At 46.5% G+C, this 23,286-nt stretch overlaps 2 protein-coding genes across 2 annotated transcripts; both read left to right on the top strand.

Moving 5' to 3' along the window:
* The first annotated feature begins 7,422 nt into the window (after positions 1-7,422).
* Positions 7,423-11,450, top strand: LOC102446238 (olfactory receptor 51G2-like). Its single transcript, XM_006132566.5, has one exon. It carries the CDS (start codon positions 7,750-7,752, stop codon positions 8,755-8,757), a length of 1,008 nt encoding a protein of 335 aa, XP_006132628.4. The 5' UTR covers positions 7,423-7,749; the 3' UTR covers positions 8,758-11,450.
* An 8,254-nt stretch (positions 11,451-19,704) lies between these two features.
* LOC102445990 (olfactory receptor 51G2-like) lies at positions 19,705-22,805 on the top strand. Its single transcript, XM_025189382.3, has one exon. It carries the CDS (start codon positions 20,098-20,100, stop codon positions 21,031-21,033), a length of 936 nt encoding a protein of 311 aa, XP_025045167.2. The 5' UTR covers positions 19,705-20,097; the 3' UTR covers positions 21,034-22,805.
* The last annotated feature ends 481 nt before the right edge of the window (positions 22,806-23,286 follow it).

A 23,286-nucleotide genomic window follows, 5' to 3' on the forward strand; every position in this document is an offset into this window, starting at 1 on the left:
ACAGCACCCTTTGGCAACGGGGTTCTCAGCCCCTCCTGTAGCTCTTCGGTATAAGAGAGGGAATCAGGACGCACTTCCAAACAGTGAAGGATCCAGAGAACATTGCCTGGCCAAACAGAACAGGCTGCCTTGTGGTCTGATCCTGACCTCTATCCATTCATCCGCAGCAAGAGCCAATCTAGTGCTGGAGATGGATTTCACACCCTCCATCATCACCAGTTTGGGGGGTAAATGGATCTGGGGGAGGGGGTTGTTTGTGCCCAACAGAAAGCTAGCAGCAGGCATTGAGAGCTGGGATTGGGTCATGCTCCTTTCTGTTTAAAATGTTCATGGCCTTTCATACGTGCATGTCTTACGTCTGAACACGAAGAGGAGACCCACGGGGCTGTGTTTCAGGCACCAGTGTCTCTAGGAGCCTGTCATAGTTATAGCTGGATGTCTGTGGCATAACCCTATTCCTTTCAAGGGTCTCTGTAGCCCATGGTAGAGATACACAGCATCTCTGTCACTGAAGATCTGTGTGACCAGAAATGTCCACTAACCAACCCTTAAAGCCTTCATTTGCAGGTGCTATACATGATTTCATTGGGAGTTCTCCATTTCCCCCCAGTCTTCCTCAAAGCCCCTACTTCTGAGATCAAGACACGGTGTGGAAATCTGAGCTTTCATTTAAAAAAAAAAAAGGCTTATTTCAAAAAGTGTGTTGCAGAACAGCTAAATATGGAAGCCGTGGCACACCTATGTCTCAGAAACCAAAGGGAAAAGGAGAAGAGCCTCCCATTAGCCTGTTGCAATGTCTCCTCCTTTTGTGCACAGGGTTTGGCAAAACTAGGCACCCAGCTCAAAGAACCAGTCACAAAAGAGCAAGAGCAAGACACAAACGATAAAAGAAATGATCAGCATTGTTTTATAAGTACATGAGAAGCTCCTGCTTTAAATCAGAGCTAGGCTGGAAAACAGCCCTTGTACCCCCAGCAAAAAAAAAATCCAAATTAAATGTTTCCTTTTCACCCATTTTTTGGGTGAGTTTTCATAGAAAATCGATCATTTTTCTCTGAATGTTCAGCTGCCAGGAAGCTGTCTGGCTGCAGCTGCCTGGATCCCCAAGAGAAATTCGAGGCTTTTCAGTTACCTCTCCTTTGCAACACAAGTGAAGTTTGCCCTGGTGGAGTCTGTGGCTGCACTATGGGTAAGGAAAATTTGAAACCATCTCACCAATCTATGCTTGGGTATTGTACCCATCTGCCACTTTAACCAGCCTTCCCATACCTGTGCAGCTCTGTCCACCCTCTACAACACCCCTGCAGCCGGTCCTTTGGGCAGTGGTTGTTGTGACAGGCCCTGGTAGCGCATCTCTGATGAGTCTGTGCTAGCACGGGTGATGGAGAGGATCAAAAGCAGGTGTAGAGGCCTAGAGATAGTAGGTGGGAGGACCAAACTACCAGTGAATCAGTGAGATCTGTGCTTAACTTTGGGAAGACCTGGATGCTGGGGACACTTGCTTGTTCAGAGAACTGTAGGACTGGAAGAGACTTGAGATGTTAAAGAGTCCAATCCCCTGCACAAATAGAAGGACTAACCATTATCTAGAGACTAAACCAACCTAACCTGCTCTTACCTGCCCTTAAACCCAATGGTAGGGATTCTAGAACCTACCTGAGGGTATGTCTACACTACCCTCCTAATTCGAACTAGGAGGGTAATGTAGGCATACCGCACTTGCAAATGAAGCCCGGGATTTGAATTTCCCGGGCTTCATTTGCATAAGCCGGGCGCCGCCATTTTTAAATCCTGGCTCGTTCGAACCCCGTGCCGCGTGTAGCCGTGTTCGAACGAGCCGGGATTTAGAAATGGCGGCGCCCGACTTATGCAAATGAAGCCCGGGAAATTCAAATCCCGGGCTTCATTTGCAAGTGCGGTATGCCTACATTACCCTCCTAGTTCGAATTAGGAGGGTAGTGTAGACATACGCTGAGAGGTTTATTCCAGTCATTCACCACTCTGAAAGTTTGAGATTTTTCAAGTTAGATTTGTGACTTTTCAGTTTAGAAAAAAGAAAAGGGGGGATATGATGGAGGTCTATAAAATCATGACTGGTGTGGAGAAAGTACATAAGGAAAAGTTACTTCCTTGTTCCCATAACACGAGAACTAGGGGTCACCACAGGAAATGAATAGATAACAGGTTTAAAACAAACAAAAGGTAGTATTTTTTTACACAATGCACAGTCGATCTGTGGAACTCCTTGCCAGAGGATGTTGTGAAGACCAGGACTTTAACAGGGTTCAAAAAAGAACTAGATACATTCATGGAGGATGGATCCATCAATTGTTATTAGCCAGGATGGGGAGCAATACTGTCCCTAGCTTCTGTTTGTCAGAGGCTGAGAATAGGTGGCAGGGAAGGGAATCACTTAATGATTATTTGTTCTAGTTATTCTCTCTGGGGTAACTGGCATTGATCACTGTCAGAAGACAAGATACTGGCCTCATCCAGTATTGCCATTCTTATGGTATTATGTTCAGTTAGGAAGTTTCTTCCCCTATGAGAACAATCTAATGATTAAAGCTGGTGCACAAGAAGCCAAGCAGCTGAGGTTCCCTGATGGCCAAGTGGCCCCAAGGGAAGGTACACACATGCTGCATAAAGGCAGTTGACTCCCTAGCTGAACACACACTGCCTGCTGCCTGTCCAACCTCTCTGACGACTCGTCTTTTACAGTGAAGACCTCCGGTGTCAGCGGCTCCCTTCTAGCAGGAACTGGGTACGTTGGCAGGTGTCACTGTCTGTTACATGCCAAGTGCAGGGCGAAGGCTGCAGGCTGTTTGCATTGGCAGCTGTTCTGTGCAGCAGCAGAAGACTCAGCAGGGCTGTCGGGGTGACTCAGTGATGGGTCTGGAGAGCAGGCAGTGCTGGGTAGCTTGGGAACACTCCCAGACATCTGTCCATGCTCCATGGTGGGTTATTCAAACTACAGACAAAATCTGACATTCCACCTGAGATCAGTGTTAAAACCCCACTGCCGTGAATCAGGATTTCTCCATTGCTCCCATTTTTTAGGAGAGTTACCCCATAGAGAATAACCAGAACAAATAATCATTAAGCGGTCCCTTCTCTATCACCTCTTCTCAGCCTCTGACCAAGAGAAGCTAGGGACACTATTACTATCCCACCTGGCTAATAGCCATTGATAGATCTATCCTCCATGAATGTATCTAGTTCTTTTTTTGAACCCGGTTAAAGTGGTGCCATGTGCCCACACTATATCAGTGACTAGTTACCATACCCCATCACATTTATTTGCTCCGGGAAATGTCATCAGCAAATGCATTTTCAAAAACTGTATTCTCTGTCTCCATTGTAAACACAGGATTTGAGAGCGATGTTTTCTAGTAACAGATCCAATAAGCTATATTTTTTGTTTCCTCACCAAGGACTCTAGAATTTCTGCCCTGTAGATTTCCCTCACAGTTACAGTGCTACCGGCATCTCTGCTCCCTCTCTTGTCTCTCAGTACCATGTCAGGCTCGGTAACCTTCCATCACGTGGGACGGAATCCCATAATTTTCCCACCCTCAGGGTTCCGCTCCTGTGGTTCTTCCCTTTGGGAGTCTGTGAGTAGCAGTGAGAAGAGAGACCAGCCCCCCTTCTTCAACATAAATACTGTTTAATCTGAACTGTAGGAAGAAAGTGTAACATGGGGAATAAGAGGGTTTTCCAAACAACAGTCCGTCCACGTCTCTGACCCCAGCCCCATACTCTGACAGGGACCCAGGCAGACTGGGGGCCTTCAGACTTCCCCAGTCATGTCTGCACCTGTCAGTCTGAAGAGCTTCTCAGCAACAGCTGCCCCACCTCTGGAGAGACTCCCAGTGCTGATAGAACAAGCTGGGTAACGTGGCTGGACAGTGGAAACAGGATTTGCCCAGCTTGTAGCTCCGGTCTGATCCTCTCAACCTGCCTAAAGTGCTCACTGAGAAATGGTTTTTCTTCAGCTGCTGCTTCCCTTCCTGCTTGTTTCATCCAATGTAGCCATAATACCAGCATACTGATAGTTAACCCAGCACAGCCAGTATCCCAAGAACTGTGCTCCATGTCTATTCAGTGCTTTTTCCTGGGGGTATGGCTTTTGTGCATACAGGAGATAGAGAACTGTAGATTACTTTCACATGGGAAATGAATGTCCTCATGCATTTGACTTTGAAATCCATTTTCAACAAACGCTTTCTGCGGCTGAAGAATATGTGCCATTCAGAATGTCTTAGTGCTCCACAAATGGAGAATGTGTGAAATCCACAGTATTAGAGACTGAGAGCCAAGGGGAGGAATCTTTAGTATCCTGATCCTGATGCCAATCTGATTACAGAACAGAACCTAAGGAGAACCAATCAGCTGTTAACCCAGGGACCGAGGAGCTACACAGACTTTTGTTCGCTCACAAGTGGTTGAATGGTGGTTATTATGCTGTGATCTTTTCAGGTTCTGAGGAAATCAAGGTAACACATGCTACCAGAGAAATCATGGAATCATCGAACTGGAAGGGACCTCGAGAGGTCATCAATCCAGTCCCTTGCCCTCACGGCGGGCCACGCACCATCTAGATCATCCCTGATAGATGTCTATCCACCCTGCTCTTAAATATCTCCAGTGATGGAGATTCCACAACTTCCCTAGGCAACTTATTCCCATTCTTAAATACCCTGACTGTTGGGAAGTTTTTCCTAATGTCCAAAATAAAGCTCCTTTGCTGCAATTTAAACCCACTGCATCTTGTCCTATCATCAGAGGCCAAGGAGAACATTTTTTCTCCCTCCTCGTCACACCCTTTTAGCTACTAGAAAGCTGTTATCATGCCCCCTTTCAGTCTTCTCTTTTCTAAACTAAACAAACACAGTTATTTCAGTTTTCCCTCATAGACCATGTTTTCTAGACCTTGAATCATTTTTGTTGCTCTTCTCTGGACCTTCTCCAGTATCTCCACAGCTTTCTTGAAATGAGGTGGCCAGAACTGATACAATATTTCAGTTGAGTCCTAATCAGTTCAGAGTAGAATGGAAGAATGACTTCTCGCGTTTGCTTATAATACTCCTATTAATGCATCCTAGAATCATGTTTGGTTTTTTAATTTTTTTTTTCAAATGCTACACTGTTGACTCATATTTAGATTGTGGTCTACTATGACTCCTAGATACCTTTCTACAGTTCTCCTTCTTAGACAGTCACTTCACATTTTGTAGGTATGAAACTGATTGTTCCTCTCTAAGTGGATAACTTTGTATTTGTCCTTATTGAACTTTATCCTATTTACCACAGACCTTTTCTCCAGTTTGTCTAGATAATTTTGAATTATAACCCTGTTGTCCAAAGCACTTGCAACCCTTCCCACCTTGCCCAGGGAGGTTGTGGAATCCCCATCTCTGGAGATATTTAAGAATAGGTTAGATACATGTCTATTAAGGATGGTCTAGACAGTATTTGGTCCTGCCATGAGGGCAGGGGACTGGACTCGACGACCTCTCAAGGTCCCTTCCAGTTCTAGTATTCTATGATTCTATGATTCTATATCACCCACAAAAATAATAAGCATACTCTCTATGCCATTATCTAAATAGTTGATGAAGATATTGAACAGAACCCGTCCCCAAACTAATCCTTGCAGAAAACCTTCCAGCATGATTATGAATCATTAATAATTACTTCTGCGAATGGTTATCCAACCAGTTATGCACCCACATTAGAATAGCCCCAACTATGCTGTATTTCCCTAGTTTATTGATAGCAACATCATGTAAGATTGTATCAAATGCTTTACTAAAGCCTAGGTATGCTGTGTCTACTGCTTCCCCCTTATCCACAAGGCTTGTTATCCAATCAAAAAAAGTTATGATGTTGGATTGACATGATTTGTTCTTTACAAATCCATGCTGCTTGTTACTTGTCACCTTATTCTCTTCCAGATCCTAGCAGATGGATTCCTTAATTATTTGCTTCATCGTCTGTAAAAGGAGATCAGAAAGGAAAGATTGGGTTGATATGTGTGTGTTACATGATATATGTACTCATCACCTGTTGCTCATTCCCAACTTCTGACAGAGACCCCATACTTTTTCCTATCTGGCTCTGTGCATCGAACGTGAAGCATTTCAGAGAGTGCTAGCAAAGAAGTCCTGCACTTCAGTCTCTGACGTAACACTCGATCCCTCTGTAATTCCTGTGCAAGACTTTGCACAAGGTCATGAGAGCTCAGAATAACTGCAAAGAATTGAGCTGAGGCTCAGGAAAGGGGAGAGTAATAGCAGGTGTATGTAATTTATTCCCATGACTTCTTACATAATAATGGCTGACTTAACTCACACATCCAGGTGGATATAAGTGCAACACTAGTATTTGCACTATTCACCCATTTGTGAAACCAACCCCACCCCTGCCCAGCTGAAGTAATTTTCTGTGATCGCTTCTGACTTGCCAGATATCTACAGATTCTTGTGTGGGGAGAAGATGCAGGTCCTTTGAGAATGAAGAGATGCCTGTATAAGTATTCATGTCTCTGAATTCAGTCAATACTGGCCAGGAAAAGCACCTCAGCTTTTCTTAGAGGGATTGTTGGGGGTTGAATGTATCACCGGGAACAAGTGGAAAGGGAAAATGAATAGAGTATGAGTCGGATCTGATTTGCCCATGAAAATCTCGAGTGCTATCATTGAAATCACTGTTACTGAAATCAGAACCTGGCCCCAAGAGTGAGTGAATAAAGCACATTTATAAATAGCTTCTATGCCTGACGGGTAAATATAATGACCAGGCATGCCCCATGTTAAGAAGTCCAGAAAGGGTGTCTGTGGGAAGATCACATGTGGGAAGATCACAATGGGCTCAAGAGATATGTCTAAACTACATGGCTCCATTGATGGATCCATGTAGATTAGGCTGATCGGCAAAGGGAAATGAAGCCGCGATTTAAATAATTGCGGCTTCATTTAAATTTAAATGGCTGCCACGCTGAGCCGACAAACAGCTGATCAGCTGTTTGTCGGCTCAGCGCGCTAGTCTGGACGCTCCCGCGCCGACCTGAAAGCCCTTTATCAACCTCCCCGTTATGCCTCGTAGGATGAGGTTTACCAGGGAGGTCGATAAAGGGCTTTCATGTCGGCAGGGGAGCGTCCAGACTGCCCTGATCTGCCAACAAACAGCTGATCGGCGGAGCGGGGCAGCCATTTAAATTTAATTGAAGCCGTGATTATTTAAATCACGGCTTCATTTCCCTTTGCCAAACAAACAAATCTACATGGTTCCTTCGACGGAGCCATGTAGTCTAGATGTACCCAAGTAGTCTGCAAAACTCACAGCCAACAGATAACAGCAGGGCAATAAGATTCAAAGAGGTACTAGATGTTCATAGCAGTAACTCAAAAAACAAACAAACAAACAAACAAACAAACAAACAAACAAAAAACCAATTCCAGGAAAGAGGACTGTTTTAAAAAGATTTGGAAGAGCTTTAAACCTTCCTCATGTATATCACAAAACATGACTAACCAGGGGAAACTTTCTCTGGTACCAGGTCATATCGTAACTGCCTATTTCAGGACTTCTTCCACCTTCCTTTCCAGCCACTAGGATTGGACTTGACACATCGGGCTATATGGACTTCAGGTCTGATCCAGGCTTTGTATTGGTGGTGTAAATCCAAGACTATGATTTTGCTGATTGTCCTTGTACTCTTGGGAGTCTCCAGGCATCTTGTTAAAGATGACATGGGCTTCTGTTCTTTTTCCATTCAGGACGAAAACTTCACAACACCTCGGACCTGCTCAGTACATGATGTCAGCTGCTAATGACACCACATTCAACTATGCTGTGTTCTTTCTCTCCGGGATACCTGGGCAGGAACACATCTATCTCTGGATCTCTATCCCCATCTGCTTTGTGTATGTTATTTCTATAGTGGGCAATTCAGTCATTCTCTTCATTATAAAAACTGATGCAAGTCTCCATGAGCCTATGTACATTTTCCTCTCCATGTTGGCCATCACAGACCTTGGCTTATCGATAGCCACTGTACCGACAATACTGGGCATTTTCTTATTTAACTTTAGGGAGATCAGCTTGGATGCCTGTTTAGCTCAGGTGTTCTTCATCCACTCGCTTTCATTCACTGAATCTGCTGTGCTCCTGTCGATGGCCTTTGACCGATTCATCGCGATCTGTGACCCCCTGAGATACACGTCCATCCTAACCCCACCGAGAATAGCCAAGATGGGACTGGTGCTTATGCTGAGAGGGGTGTTGGTAGCATTCCCTCTCCCCTTTCTCCTGAAACGCTACCGATATTGTCGATCCAAAATCCTCTCCCACTCCTACTGCCTGCACCAGGAGGTGATGAAGCTGGCTTGTTCAGACATAACTGTCAGCAGTGTCTATGGCTTGTTCATAATACTTGGCACGGTAGGGTTGGACTCGCTGCTCATCCTGCTCTCTTATGTGTTGATCCTCAAAACAGTGCTAAGAATCACATCCCATGCTGAGTGCCTCCAGGCCCTGAGCACCTGCGTCTCCCATGTCTGCGCAGTCCTGCTCTTCTACATACCAGTGATCGGCCTGTCTGTGTTACACAGATTTGGGAAGAGTTTTTCCCCCTTGCTTCAGATTCTCCTGGGCTATGTCTACCTGCTGGTCCCGCCCCTGATGAACCCGATCGTATATAGCATAAAAAACAAACACCTTCGTGCACGGATCATCAGGATGTTTGTTAGGTAAAGGATCCGTTTGTTACCCCACGTCAGCATGCGTGACACGGGAGACAAAAACCAGTGGCTACCCATTCCATCCTGGACCCTTACATCTCAGCCAGTATACGTTACTGATCTCCACTGTGTAAAGAGAGTTTCTGAGAGAGAGGAAGGCCTGGAGTCAAGGAGGCTATCCCCACCTGCTGGTGAGGGAGGAGAGGACAGTGGGGGGAAGGAAACAGGCCAGGCATTTACAAAGTGACTGTCAGACCCACAGAATAAAGGGGATGTTGGCTTAAAAAGAACCACATTGGAAGATGCTCCAACCTTAGAATTCCTGTCAGTGCCGTCAATAAAGAGAAGTGATGTGAATTTTGTTTCCACGTGTTGGGATTTTGTGGTTCCCAAAGAGTCAGATGCTGGGCAGAATCAAGGGTCTTCGATACTTCAATTCAATTCAATTCAACAAGACTTTATTCAGTGTACACAAAGGGAGAGCCTCCGGTACAAAAATCAGCCAGAGCCCCTCGAGCAAGGAGACCCTCCCCTTGCTATTTTATAGCACATGGCAATTACATAACAGGTTACATAAGTTACATAACACAAACCTCTAAACCAATCAGATTTAAACTTTCCATATATGGATTTGTTCCTCACATGCTTGTACTTCTCCACTCCACATGTTGAGCTCATCCCCCTCCCCTTGGCCTTTTCTAGACTATTCCTACAGTGGTGAGCCACAGCATGCTTCTTTATGCCTACATACCTTCCAATCCACATTTTGTTTAAAATAAACACATGCATACCCTTCACAGGGCCGCCTATCTCTTGTTCAACCTCCACGGGCCATGAAAAAACTGCACAGCTGTTCTGCAGTCGCAGTCCTGGCCCCTCCTGAGCACTGTGGGTGCCATGTGACCCAGTAGCTACGGGCAGGGGCCAGTCAAGAGGTACAGAGGCCTGCCATTTCCTTAAGCCCTCAATCACATGCTTGCGACTGAGTCGTAGCAGGGACAAGGTTAGCGCATTATCCTCCCACTGCCTGTTGATGGCTCTGCACACACACACACCGGCTGAGCCCCACTCAGACAGGGCAGAGCTGCGAGGGGGAGGTCCGATCCCAGGAGTCCTAGAAAGAGATTCCCTTCTCCCCCACCTTTGCGTAGCCCCAGCTGCTTGCAAAGGGATGGAAATGGGCCTCATCCCCCATACAATGCATAACTAACTCCTCTTCCAGCCCAGACCATTCACTATAAGGAGACCCTCCCCACACACTTTCCTAAAGGCAAAAGTGGGACACAGGCAGGAACCTCGTCCTCTCTCTGGTCACAGCCTTACCCCTCCTGATCACTGTGAGGTCCCACCCCCTGTCCCACCTCTTCCCCTGAGGCCTGTGCCTCATCTTAATCATGGAAGTATAGAACTGGAAGGGACCTCAAGAGATTATCTAGTCCAGTCCCCTCCCTTACAGCAGGACTCAGTAAGATCTGGCCCATCCTTAACAGATCTTTGTCCAGCCTGCTCTTAGAAATCTCCAGTGATGGAGATTCCACAACCTCCCTAGGCAATTGATTCCAGTGTTTAACCACCCTGACAGGATGTTTTTCCTAATGTCCAACCTAAACCTCCCATGTTCCATTTTATGTCCATCTACTTGGAAACTGTTATCATGTCCCCATTTCAGTCTTCTCTTTTAGGATTTGTCTACACTTCAGGGTTTTTGTGCAAGAAGCTTTTTGAGAAAAACTTCTTGTGCAAAAGTGCATCCACACCTCAAAAGCGCATCGCAAAAGAGATGTGCTTTCGCACAAGAGAGTGTCCACGCTGCATGGACACTCTTGTGCAAGAAAGCTCTGATGGCCATTCACAGAATGGCCATCAGAGCACCTGTGCTTTTTCCAATAGGCTCTTTTTAGACTCATAGACTCCAAGGTCAGAAGAGACCATTATGATCATCTAGTCTGACCCCCTGCACAGTGCAGGCCACAAAATCTCACCCACCCCTCCTAGAATAATCCTCTCACCTATATCTCAGATATTGAAGCCTTCAAATACTTTGAAGACCCCAAGATGCAGAGATCCTCTAGCTGTGATCTGTGCCCCATGCTACAGAGGAAGGCGAAAAACCTCCAGGGCCTCTGCCAATCTACCCTGGAGGAAAATTCCTTCCCGACCCCACAAGAAACCCCTGTGGAGTGTCCACATATGCCTCTTTGTGCAAGAGTTGTAGCGCAAAAAGGAGTTATTCCTCGTGGGGAGAGGAATAACTCTACCGGTAAAAGCCCTCTGTCCTGTCGATTTACTGTATTTTTTTTTGCGCAAAAACGTGCTTGAGGGGTGAACACACTGCCAGTTTTTGTGCAAGAACCTTGTAGTGTAGACGTAGCCTTACCGACTAAACAAACCCAGTACCTTCAGTCTCCCCTCATAGGTCACATTTTCTAGAGTGTTCAGCATTTTCCTTGCTCTTCTTGGGACATTTGCCAACTTGTCCACCTGTTTCCTGTGATGTGGTGGCCAGAACTGGACACACAACTCCCGTTGAGGCTTAATCTGCACCGAGCAGAGCAGAAGAATGACTTCTTGTGTTTTGGTCACAACATTCCTGCTGACAAAATTCAAAAATGGTATCCCCCCCTTCTTTTGCAACATTGTTACACTGGAGCATCATATTTATCTTATAATCCAGCATTGCCCCCTCAGGTCTTCGGGCCCCGATTCCCCAACTGCTGCTCATTTTCTTCCCCTGAGGCCCTGCCCCTTTGCCACACCAGACGCCAAAGCTGGGCCACTTTATCAGCTGCCCTGGAAGCCAGAGACACTGTGAGGAGTCCTAGATCCTCCACCTGCCTGTGTGGGGGAGAGGGAGCCTGAGGAATCCCAGAGCAGCCCATAGCCCATGTCCTTGCCCCCAACATGCACCCCCCAGGGAAGGTGGAGAGTCCAGGGCTCCTAAAGATGTCCTGGGCTCTCTGAGCAGCAGTCAACATAGCCCAGATACATCTTGGCTTGGAGAAATGGAGAAGCAACAGGCAAGGCCTCAGGAGAAGAGATGGTAGTGGATGGATCCCTAGGAGAGACATGGGGCAGAAGAGGAGGCAAGTGTGTACCAAAGCTGACCCTAGCACGCAGGCTGGTGGAGCTCCTCAGTAATAAAGGAGGATGGGTTGGAGGATAGGAGACCTTGGGTGTTTGAGAAGGCTAAAGATCCCGTTGCCTCCCTATGTTCTTCCATGCTAGACTTAACATACACAATTATCAATAGGGCCTCTTTCTGGGCTGCCGTGTTACTGAACCAACGTCTTGCTCACTAGTTTCCAGGCCTGTTGCTGTTTTCATGTTACAGGGCTGCTGACTCCATGTTACTGACCCTCAACTGACTACAGTAGTATGTTCACATCAAAGGAGCCTGCCTCGGATTAATTTTAAGGCTTCCCTATAATGTGGACATGCTATTTGGAAATAGTTATTTTGGGAGTTCTTATTTCAAAATACCTTATTTTGAAACAATCTTGTAGTGCAGACATATCCTTCCAGTCCTAAGGTTCGGTGGTATCGTAAATGCGTATAGTCTCTTCCCGACTTACGAACCGGTTACAGACCAAGCAATTGGTCATAACTAGATTCGTTCGTTAAGTCAGACCCCACAGAGTTACACACGACCGCGCTGTTCATAAGCGTAGATCATGTTCATAACTCGGGGTCTGCCATTTACAACAGCTTTGGTCGTAACCGCGAACGGTCGTAAGTCAACCGTTCGCAACTTGGGGACTGGCTGTATCTGCATAAAAGTGCCGAACACCTTTATAGCTTATTCCCCTTGCTACACTGGTGTAAATTCCCTTGATACTATACAACTGTGTCCATAGTAAGGGGATTACAATGTTTGAACTATGCTGGTACAGCTCAATCAGAACAAATTTCTAGTGTAAACAAGACCGTACTCACCAAGCAGCTTTAGACTGAATGAAAATATAAGGCCAGGCTCCTGTGAAGATAGAAGGGAGATTTCCTTCCCACATAGCAAATGACACTTTCAGATACTTGGCCCTCACCTTCTCTGGTGATGGGCGACAAGTGAAAAACCTAGCTAAATAGCTCCCATCATCCATGTGGGTGACTGAATGTTAGTGCAGGAGTGTCATGTGGGTACTGGTCCATTTTAAGGGAGTCCGTACCCAGGCGATATATGGGCTCTCATCTGAAAACTAAGAGCCCATGTCAAGCAATTGACTACCTATCAATCACCCAGTCCTGATCAAAGGCCCTCTGGACTCAGTTGGAAGAAGGAGCTCTTGGGGAAAGGAGCACTCTATTCCTGGAGGAGGGGAAATCCCAGAGCCTGTTAAACTGTCCAAGCTGTCAGGTAAATTCAAGCTCGGCCAAAGGGTTTGCAGGGCCCAAGGCAGGACAGTGGGAGTGGGGCCCTGGGCCCGGCTGGTGGATGGTGAATACTCATCAGTGTGGGGCCCCAAAAGTGTGAGGCCCAAGGCATTTGCCTTGCCCTAGGGCTAGGCCTGAGTAAACTGATGGAGTAGAAAAGGTCCAGCTCAGCCCATCAGTGTTAAGACTCTGATTTGGGATGTTGAGGGCTCCCCCCAAGCTTCTCCTGAGGATGGCTCGAGTCACCGGCGGGGATCACTGTCAGAGCTTTTTCCCTCATTATGAGGGCCACCCTAAAGAGAGCTGGAGACCAGCGCCTGCCTCACCAGTGCCGGAAGAGAAGCAGAGGAAAGGGAAACCAGACAAAAACCCAAAGACAAAACCCAATGTCTCCACCAAGTCTAAGGGACAAAGGGTTCAGACAGGGGGGAAAAAATCTCCCACCTTAACCGAGTGTTTTCCATGCCTCAAATTTGCCTGGCACTAAGTTGGCCAGGCTGCAAACCACGTACCAAACCTCTCTGAATCTTGTCCCTTCTCACCATCAGCATTCTAGTGAAATTAGTAGGGAGGAATAAAGAAGTCCCCGAAGTTGCTCCTCCTTACGCTCACATAAAGGAACCTAAATTCTCTTAATCCTCAAGGAGAGACCTCCAGAAGGAGACCTCCTGCAGCAAAGCCACGGGGGGGCTCTGAGGTGGCCTCTGCCCTGCAGACTCTCTTACCTCCCTGTTGTCATGGAATCTCTGTGAGGTCACTGCCTCCTTTGACCAATAAGCTGAGGTGCTGCAAAAGGCCCTTGTGATGTCACCACCGTACCGACCCCTGCCCTGCTGGGCTAGTGTCCTGCCTCTAACCAGGCCCTGTACATGTTTGAGCTGGTCCCCTTCCCTCATCCCCTCCCTCACTGTGAGTTCTGGGGGTCAAGCCGGCTCCACGTGAAAACATCAGAGACTGCTCAACCTGCCACACTCATTTTTATATAGCTTTGTAGGCTTTACGCCCAGAAGAGGCCATTAGATCATCTAATCTGAACTCCCTCATGCCCCGCAGAACACAGGCCTCCTGTATGGTGCAGCAGGGAGTTGTGGACCAAGCATGCTCCAGAAAGACACCGAGGAGCCACCTCTTCCCGTGGCAGTTTGGAGGAAATGAAGGCACCGAGGGAAAGGGAAGTGACCACAAGGACACACTTGTGAGCCTGTATCATAATGTGTTCTAATGATGGTACAACTGTCTCCTTGTGTCCAAGAAGTGGGAGTGTGGGGAGTGGAGGAGTATTCGGGGAAGCTAGAGGAGGGGACATTAGTCACAGTTGGGGGGCATGGCACTCAGGCCTCATGCAATAGCCTCCTCAGGCCTGAAGGGGGTGCGGCAGGGCTCCAGCAATAGGCAACTGCCATGCACAAGCAATGGGGGTCTCCTGCTTTTTCCTTGGAAATATGATCACCCTAAGAACCAGTGCGGGGGACGCTGATGGGGGCTGAGTGCTGCCATTTAGGGGTGGGGTCCTGTGGCACAAGGGGCAAAGGCTCATGGCATAAGCTGGCTTGGAAAACGGAGGTTTCCCCCATGAATTAAAATGTTTCCTTTCCATCCATTGTTTGGGGGACAGCTTTCCTCTCTCTGAACACTCAGCTGCCAGGGTGCTGCCCAACTGCAGCTGCCTGGCTGCCCACAGGGGAGTTTTTTCATCTCCCCCTCCTTGTAACACAAATGAAGGTGGCACTGTCAGAGTCTCTGGATGCTCTCTGGGCTTGGAAAGGTGGAAACCTCCTGACCAGTCAGCTACTGCAACCAGCGTTCCCATCTCTGTGCAGCCCCTTCCTCCCTGTACAATGCCCCCTCAGCAGATCCTGCGGGCAGTGGCTGCTGTGACAGACCCTGGTAGTGCATCTCTGAGCAGCCTGTGCTAGCAGGGAGTGGAGAGGGTCCTAGAGCAGCTGGGGAGGCCCTGAGATTGTGGGTGGTTTTGACTAGCTGGATCACTGAACTCTGTGCCTAACTTTGGAGATCCTGAGATCCTGGGTCCCCCTTTTCATTCCTCAGAGAGAACAGAGTCACCTTCCCTTCTGGAACCATCTGAGGGAAATATCCTTGTACTGAGCCTCATGGAATCTGCTTTCCCTCACCTGCACCCTGGGTTTGCAATGCAGGAACGGGAGCTACTGGGGAGAAATCTGGACATACTATTACTATTACTATTACTATTACTATTACTATTACTATTACTATTACTATTACTGATGTATTTATTTCAGCAGGATCTCTGCTGTGACAGCAGCATCATGACCACTTGGCTGCCCTCACAGTAGCCATGTGATTAATCGGATCCATACAGATAGTGAGGACAAGCCTAGATTCCAGGAATGGAGTTTGCAGCAGGGCTGGTGCTGCAGTCCAGTTGTTTAGCATCACCCCCCATCCCTTGTGATTTGGCCGCCTGCCATTTGCCATTGGCTGTGACGGGGTTAAAGCTGGTGCACACAAAGTCAAGCAGCTGAGGTTCCCTGATGGCCAAGTGGCCCCAAGGGAAGGTACAAACACGCTACAAAAAGGCAGTTGCCTCCCTGTCTGAACACACACTGCCTGCTGCCCGTGCAACCTCTTTGATGACTCCTTGTGCTGTAGGGTGAAGACCTCTGGTGCCAGCGGCTCCCTTCTAGCAGGAACTGGGTACGTGGGCAGGTTTCACTGTCTGTAACATGCCAAGTGCAGGGCGAAGGCTGCAGGCTGTTTGCATTGGCAGCTGTTCTGTGCAGCGGCAGAGGACTCCGCTGGGCTGTCAGGGTGACTCATCTGCCTGTGGTGGGCTGTCTAAACTACATGGAAATCTGACATTCAAAGTGAGCTCACAGTGTTAAAACAGTGATGCTCTAAGTCAGAATTTCTCAGTGAGGCCTGTTCCTAGGGGTATCCTGTGCTTGGATTCTGCCAGGGGCAGAGTCAGAACTGACCCCACAGAATATCCGGGGCTTGATCCCAAAGTGCATCAAGTTTATTTACTCCTGGAAATTGAATTATAAAATGTTTTTTAAAGGTTGAATTCTCTGGCTCGAGACTGAGTTCCGGAATTCAGAGCGGAGTTGTTCTGTGATAAGAGGCACAATAGGGTATGTTTCTGTTTCCTAAGAAGCTGAGGACTTCCAAATGTCTTCCCTGTAGATACCCTCAAATTTATAGGGCTACTGGCATCCCTGTCCCTTTCTGGCCTCCCAATCCCTCCTCTCTCATGGGGTAGAATCCCACAATCCTCCCATCCTCAGATCAAGTCCTGAGTCACAGCACAGTGTGGGTTGACTGTCCTTGCCCATAAAGTCCCAGTTTATACAGTACTTGTGATTCTTCCCTTTAGGAGGCTGTGACTGGTGGGCGGACGAGAGACCAGCCAGCCTTCTTCCCCCGAAATTCTGTGTAATCTGAACAGCAATGGTGAAGCATCACAAGGGAGAGTCAGAGGGTATGTCTACACTAGCCCCCTAGTTCGAACTAGGGAGGCTAATGTAGGCATTCAAAGTTGCAAATTAAGCCCTGGATTTAAATATCCCGGGTTTCATTTGCATCTTTCTGGGCGCCACCATTTTTAAATGTCCCTTAGTCCGAACTCCGTGCCCGTGGCTCGTGGAATGAGGTGTACCGGTAGTTCGAATTAGAAATTCTAATTCGAACGACCTACTCCGTGCCGCGTGTAGCCGCGGGAACGGAGTTTGGACTAAGGGACATTTAAAAATGGCGGCGCCCGGGAAGATGCAAATGAAGCCCAGGATATTGAAATCCTGGGCTTCATTTGCAACTTTGAATGCCTACATTAGCTTCCCTAGTTCGAACTAGAGGGCTAGTGTAGATATACCCAGAGGGTTTTCAAACAACAGTCAGAACGTTTCTGAGCCGTGTTCCACTTAGTCAATGACTCAGGCATGTCCAGCCCTTTCAGACTTCCCAGGCACTGGAAGAATGTTTATATTGTGGGTGCTGAGAGCCTAACTGTAAAACCTGCATATCGTGGAAACCACTTCAAGCCAAGGGATGCTGGAGCCCTTGTTCTAGTGTCTGCGTCCCTAGTTCCAGCACCTGTGGGTTTCTCTGCCTGTCAGTCTGAAGAACTTCTCAGCAACAGCTGCCCCACCTCTGGGCAGACTCCCAGAACTGGCAAGACAAGCTGAGTAAAGTGGCTGGAACCGGAAACAGGCTCTGTCCTGCTTATGACTCCAGTGTGGTGTCTCAGCCTCCGTGGGCTGGTTGCTAAGTAATGGCTTTTTTTGAGCCTCCCTTCCTGCTTGTTTTCCATCCACCGGCTCTGACACTAACAAGATCCAGACTATATTCACCTAATTTAGCCATAATATAAACATCCCACAAGTTAACCCCATCTAGCTCTGCAGGAAACATCTCAAGAAGTGGTAAAATGCACATTCCTTCTTGCAGCTTGGCTCCCTGTTACAGTGATGTTCCCAGGTGGTACGTGTTTTATAAACACAAGGCATAGACAGTCAGAGAGAGAGAGACAGAGAGAGAGCAAGAGAAAGAGAGAGTGCAAAAGTCTATTTTCCTGTGTGAAAAGTTCTATGTCCAGGAGTTCTCAAGCGTTTGACTTTGAAATCCACTTATTGACAACTCTCAAATTTCAGGTACTGAGGTTACAATGTACTAGAAAAGAGCTCAGGGAATCAATATTTCTTATGTTGATCCCAGTGCCTGTTAGCTCTCCAGATACAGGCGACAGGCTGGCAGAACAGAACCTGAGGAGAACCAGTCAGCTGTGAACCCAGAGAAAGAGAAGCTACTCAATTTTTGTTTCCTGACCAGTGATTGAATGCAGGTGGATGAGGTGCTGCATGTTCAGTTCCACTCTAATCTGAGAAATTATCTCTGAAAGAAGAGAAAAGGCAACATGTGGGTTGACATGTGTGTGCTAAGGTACAGATCGATAAATGTCATGGTACACTTTTCATTTGTAGTAGAACTATTAGAAACCAAACTTTCATGTCATCCAAATATATAAAAAAGCCAGCTGCAGAGTGCTTGAAATCACTACAGGAAGGAGCCATGGTATCTTAACATCTGCATGGATTTTACTTTAGAAAGTAGTACTAAAGTACTGCAAATACTGTTTGCAGTCAGTTTGTGCTGTTCACTTGGGGTATGTCTACACAGCAAAGTTATTTCAGGATACCAGAGGTATCCCAAAATAGCTACCCCACGTCTTTTGAATGCGTCCGCTATTTTGAAATATAGTAGAAGCGCTATTTTGCCTTCCCTGTAAACCTCATTGTTGGCTTGAAATAACGCTGTATTTCAAAATTTGGTGCTGTGAAGACAGCACCAAATTATGAAATAAGCTATTTTGAAATAGACCCGAAATAAGCGACGCAATTTGCATAGCTTATTTTGAGTTTCGGGTGCTGTGTAGACGCACCCTTGTCGGGCAATGAACATTTGAATGCTACAGTCTCCTATTAACTCACCAGAACCTGTCTGTGACACTTACAGTCAGAGTTCTGGACACAAACTCTCTGCAATACCCGTGCAAGGCTTTTCACAAAGTTCTGAGAGAAAAGAACCACTGATCCGTGTGTCAGCAAAGAGTCGAGTTGTGGTTCAGGGAAGTGGAGTGTGATTGCACGTGCATGTAATCTATGCACGCTCCCTCATACAGGAGCATGTCTGAAGTAACTGGCACCCTCAGCTGGAGATTAGAGCAAACCTAGCATTTGCAGGGCTCACCCCTTTGTGACCCCTCACATTTGCAGGGCTCACCCCTCCCTCGCCCAGTTAACATGACCATGTTAGCGTCTAACTTTCACAATCCCAGCAATCTCTCGACTAGGAAGAGCCTGCAGCTCCTGCGAGGACGAAGAGAAGCCTGTGGGATGGTCAAACTCTCTGTATTCAGTCAGTGCTGGTCAGGCAAAGCACTTCAGCTCCTCTTGGAGGAATTCTTGGGGGTCAGAGTGTGTCACTGGGGGAGTGTTTGGTAAGGGGAAGTTAATGGAGCCAGCCCGGATCTAATTGAATGTACATCTATAAATCTGGAATGATGCTGTTGATGTCAATGATATTGAATCCAGAGCACTGGCCCTGAGATTATAGCTCATGTCCTTCAAAGAGGCATTAGCATAATTTGGACTCTCAGAAGTGTAAAATGTTATAGATAGATAGATAGATAGATAGATAGATAGATAGATAGATAGATAGATAGATAGATAGATAGATAGATAGATAGATAGAGTGTGTATGGGGAGAGAGAGAGAGAGAGAGAGAGAGAGAGAGAGAGAGAGATGGAGCGTGTGGGGATAGATAGATAGATAGATAGATAGATAGATAGATAGATAGATAGATAGATAGATAGAATGGGCATTCTCACTATGCACCTTCCATGTGTATACACAAATCATGATACAAGGAGCCACACTCTAGCTCCACAAAGGGTGTCTGTGGGAAAGTCACAACTGTAAAATCACACATTGCTTAAGCAGTCTGTGGAACTCCCTGACACAAGATATCCATGGGGCCAAGAGCATTGCAGGATTTAAAGAGAAGCCGGGGGGGGGGGGGAGTTTATATGGGTAACCAGAAAATCCAAATCCATTCGTGCGGGTTGTTTTAATAAGATTTTGGAAGGGTTCTAAACGTTCCTGATTTACATCAGAAAATATGTCTGACTAGTGGATGCTGGGGGAATCTTTCCTTTGGAGCAGGTTCACTCACAGCTTTCTATTGCTCCTTCCACTCTCATCTGAGGCATGCAAGACTGGCCACTAAATGCTGGGCTAAATGAACTGCAGGTCTGACTCAGTCTGGCAAATTCTGTTCTCCAGTTGGTGGCATCAATCCAAAATGACATGTTTGCTGATCTTCTTTTAGCTCCTGCAAGTCTCTAGATTTGCACTGAGAGCAGAGTGATGTCTTTTTATACAGCTTCTAGTCTGTTCTTTTTCCTTTCAGGAAGGAAAGTTCCTAACTCCTTGGACCTGGCCAGTACAAGATGTCAGCTGCCAATGACACCAAATTCAAATTTGCAGTGTTCCTTCTCACCGGGATACCTGGGCAAGAACACATCTATCTCTGGATCTCCATCCCCTTCTGCATCATGTATGTTATTTCAATTGTAGGAAATTCAGTCATCATATTCTTTATAAAAACAGATGCAAGTCTCCATGAGCCCATGTACATTTTCCTTTCCACGTTGGCCATCACAGACCTTGGCTTATCAATAGTTACCATGCCGACAATAATGGGAGTACTCTGGTTTAACTCTAGGGAGATCAGCCTAGATGGCTGTTTTGCCCAGCTGTTCTTCATCCATTCGCTTCAATGCATTGAATCCTCTGTGCTCCTGTTGATGGCCTTTGACCGCTTCATTGCAATCTGTAACCCACTGCGATACACGTCCATCTTAACCCTGCCGAGAATAGTCAAGATGGCTTTGGTGTGTGCAGTAAGAGGGGTGGCCCTAATATTCCCACTCCCTTTTCTCGTGAAACGGTTCCAATACTGTCGAGTGAATGTCCTCTCCCATTCCTACTGCCTGCACCAGGAAGTCATGAAGATGGCCTGTGCGGACATCACTGTGAACAACTTGTATGGCTTGTCTGTTGCACTCTTAACAATGGGGTTGGACTCGCTGCTCATCTTGCTGTCTTATATGATGATCCTCAAAACTGTGCTGAGTGTCACATCCACCATGGAGAGCCTCAAGGCCCTGAACACCTGTGTCTCCCACCTCTGTGCTGTCCTGCTCTTCTACATTCCAGAGATCGGGCTGGCTCTGATACACCGATTTGGGAACAGCTCTTCTTACTTCCTTCAGATTGCCCTGGGCTACGTCTACATGCTGGTCCCACCCTTGATCAACCCGATCGTGTACAGCGTGAAGAGCAAACACCTACGTGTGAGGATCATCAGGGCGTTCGTTAAGTGAAGGGTTGGTTCACCTCCCAGCTCCTGGACTGGTGCCACAGGAGAGGAAAAGCACACGTGGAGACTTATTTCGTCCTGGATCTTCTTCCCTTTGTTTTTCCAATGTATAATATAGTCTCTATAAAAATGTAATAATGACCCTTATTCAACATAAAGGTCCGTAGTGTACCCTGCCAGCCACCCAAGCAGAAAGGAATTGCCTTGTGCCATTGGTAAAGATGCTTCAGTCAGGCTGTTGGTGTCTGTTAGTGATCTCAAAGAAGGAACAGACCAGAAGAGTCCTTCTGACTCGCTATGATCACTCTTTGGCCCGTAGTTATGAAAGCCTTTAATCCACTAGGAGAAGCACCTAAAGAGAAGAAACTGAAATGCCTTGTCACACCTGCTTTGATGTTAAGTGCTTGGCGTACATGGGGCATTGTTCTGTAGGAAGATTCCCCCACCAAAGAGAGGAAAGAATCTAGTTGAGAGGGTAAATGTCTACTGTATCAATCCCGATTCTTCTTGGCCACCCTCTCGTCTTGTTTTGGGCCTATCAGCCTTCCGAGGAGCAACTAGTTCAGCAAGATTTGGATCCATGCAAGACAATGATTCCCTAGATGCATAGAATTTCAAGTGAGAAGGAGCCATTGGATCATTTAATCCAGATGTTCTCAATGTAGGGGGTGCAACTTGTTGGGGTGTGTTGAATGTATTTGGAGGGGGTGAGGATGAGAAGATTTAGTGAAGAAAAAAATCCCGTGTGCATTTTAAAGCATAGCAGTGAATAACTAGCCACGTTCCTCTAGTCAAATCCAGTCCCAAGATGACCCTGGTTGATTGATTCTAGGTGGTGCCGTGCATTTTTGGAGGATTGCTGTTAAGCTTGTGTGGGATTATGCCAAATTGTTGACATCTGTACACAGACCCATTTGTTACAGCACGTTTTGCACATTTTGTTGTAAGCAGGGGCCACACTCCTGAGGTTTCATTTGCTCTTTTTTTTCTGGAAGATCATTGGCTCATTCAATCAAGAAATAAAAATCTCAAGTAAAAAGCAAAGAAGCAGAAATGGATTCAACTGATGCCCCGTCCCTACATATATCAGTGCATGCATCTGTGTGGCAGAAAGGAGGGCATAAACTCATATAGACAAAGAAGAGGGCGTTGTAGCCATGCAGCTAAACTGTAGCATTTTAGTGTCGCTACAAGAATATAGTCAATGTAACATTCCTTAGTGTAGTGTTTCTCAACCAGTGGTGTGAGTCCCTTTAGGGCTACTCCAGTCTGGGGGGTAGGTTAACACAACTGAAATTTGGAGAAAATGGAATGTTTGTTTTAAGTTTTACCGCATTTTATTATTTTTGTACTTTTTACACCCAAAAAATTTCATCGCCCGCCCAGCTACTTTTAAGTTTTTTAAACAAATGTGTTGCAATGGTAGAAAAAAATGGTGTGTCTGAAAATGATAGGTACTGGGGGTATTTATAATTTTTTAAAAATGGTACTTTCTAAAAAAAAAGTTGAGAAACACTGCCTTAGTGTACCCTAGAACATAAGAACGGCCGTACTGGGTCAGACCAAAGGTCCATCTAGCCCAGTATCCTGTCTACCGACAGTGGCCAGCACCAGGTGCCCCAGAGAGGGTGGACCGAAGACAATGATCAAGTGATTTGTCTCCTGCCATCCCTCTCCAGCCTCTGACAAACAGAGGCCAAGGACACCATTTTATCCCCTGGCTAATGGCCTTTTATGGACCTAACCTCCATGAATTTATCCAGCTTCAATTTAAACTCTGTTATAGTCCTAGCCTTCACAGCCTCCTCTGGCAAGGAGTTCCACAGGTTGACTACACGCTGTGTGAAGAAGAACTTTCTTTTATTAGTTTTAAACCTGCTACCCATTAATTTCATTTGGTGTCCTCTAGTTCTTCTATTATGGGAACTAATAAATAACTTTTGTTTATCAGCCCTCTCTACACCACTCATGATTTTATAGACCTCTATCATATCCCCCCTCAGTCTCCTCTTTTCTAAACTGAAAAGTCCCAGTCACTTTAACCTCTCCTCATATGGGACCCGTTCCAAACCCCTAATCATTTTAGTTGCCCTTTTCTGAACCCTTTCCAAAGCCAAAATATCTTTTTTGAGGTGAGGAGACCACATCTGTACACAGTATTCAAGATGTGGGCGTACCATAGTTTTATAAAGGGGCGGTAAGATATTCTGGGTCTTATTTTCTATCCCTTTCTTAATAATTCCTAGCATCCTATTTG

This window comes from Pelodiscus sinensis, chromosome 1, assembly GCF_052426305.1.
Source record: "Pelodiscus sinensis isolate ZL-2025 chromosome 1, ASM5242630v1, whole genome shotgun sequence".
NCBI lineage: Eukaryota > Metazoa > Chordata > Testudines > Trionychidae > Pelodiscus > Pelodiscus sinensis.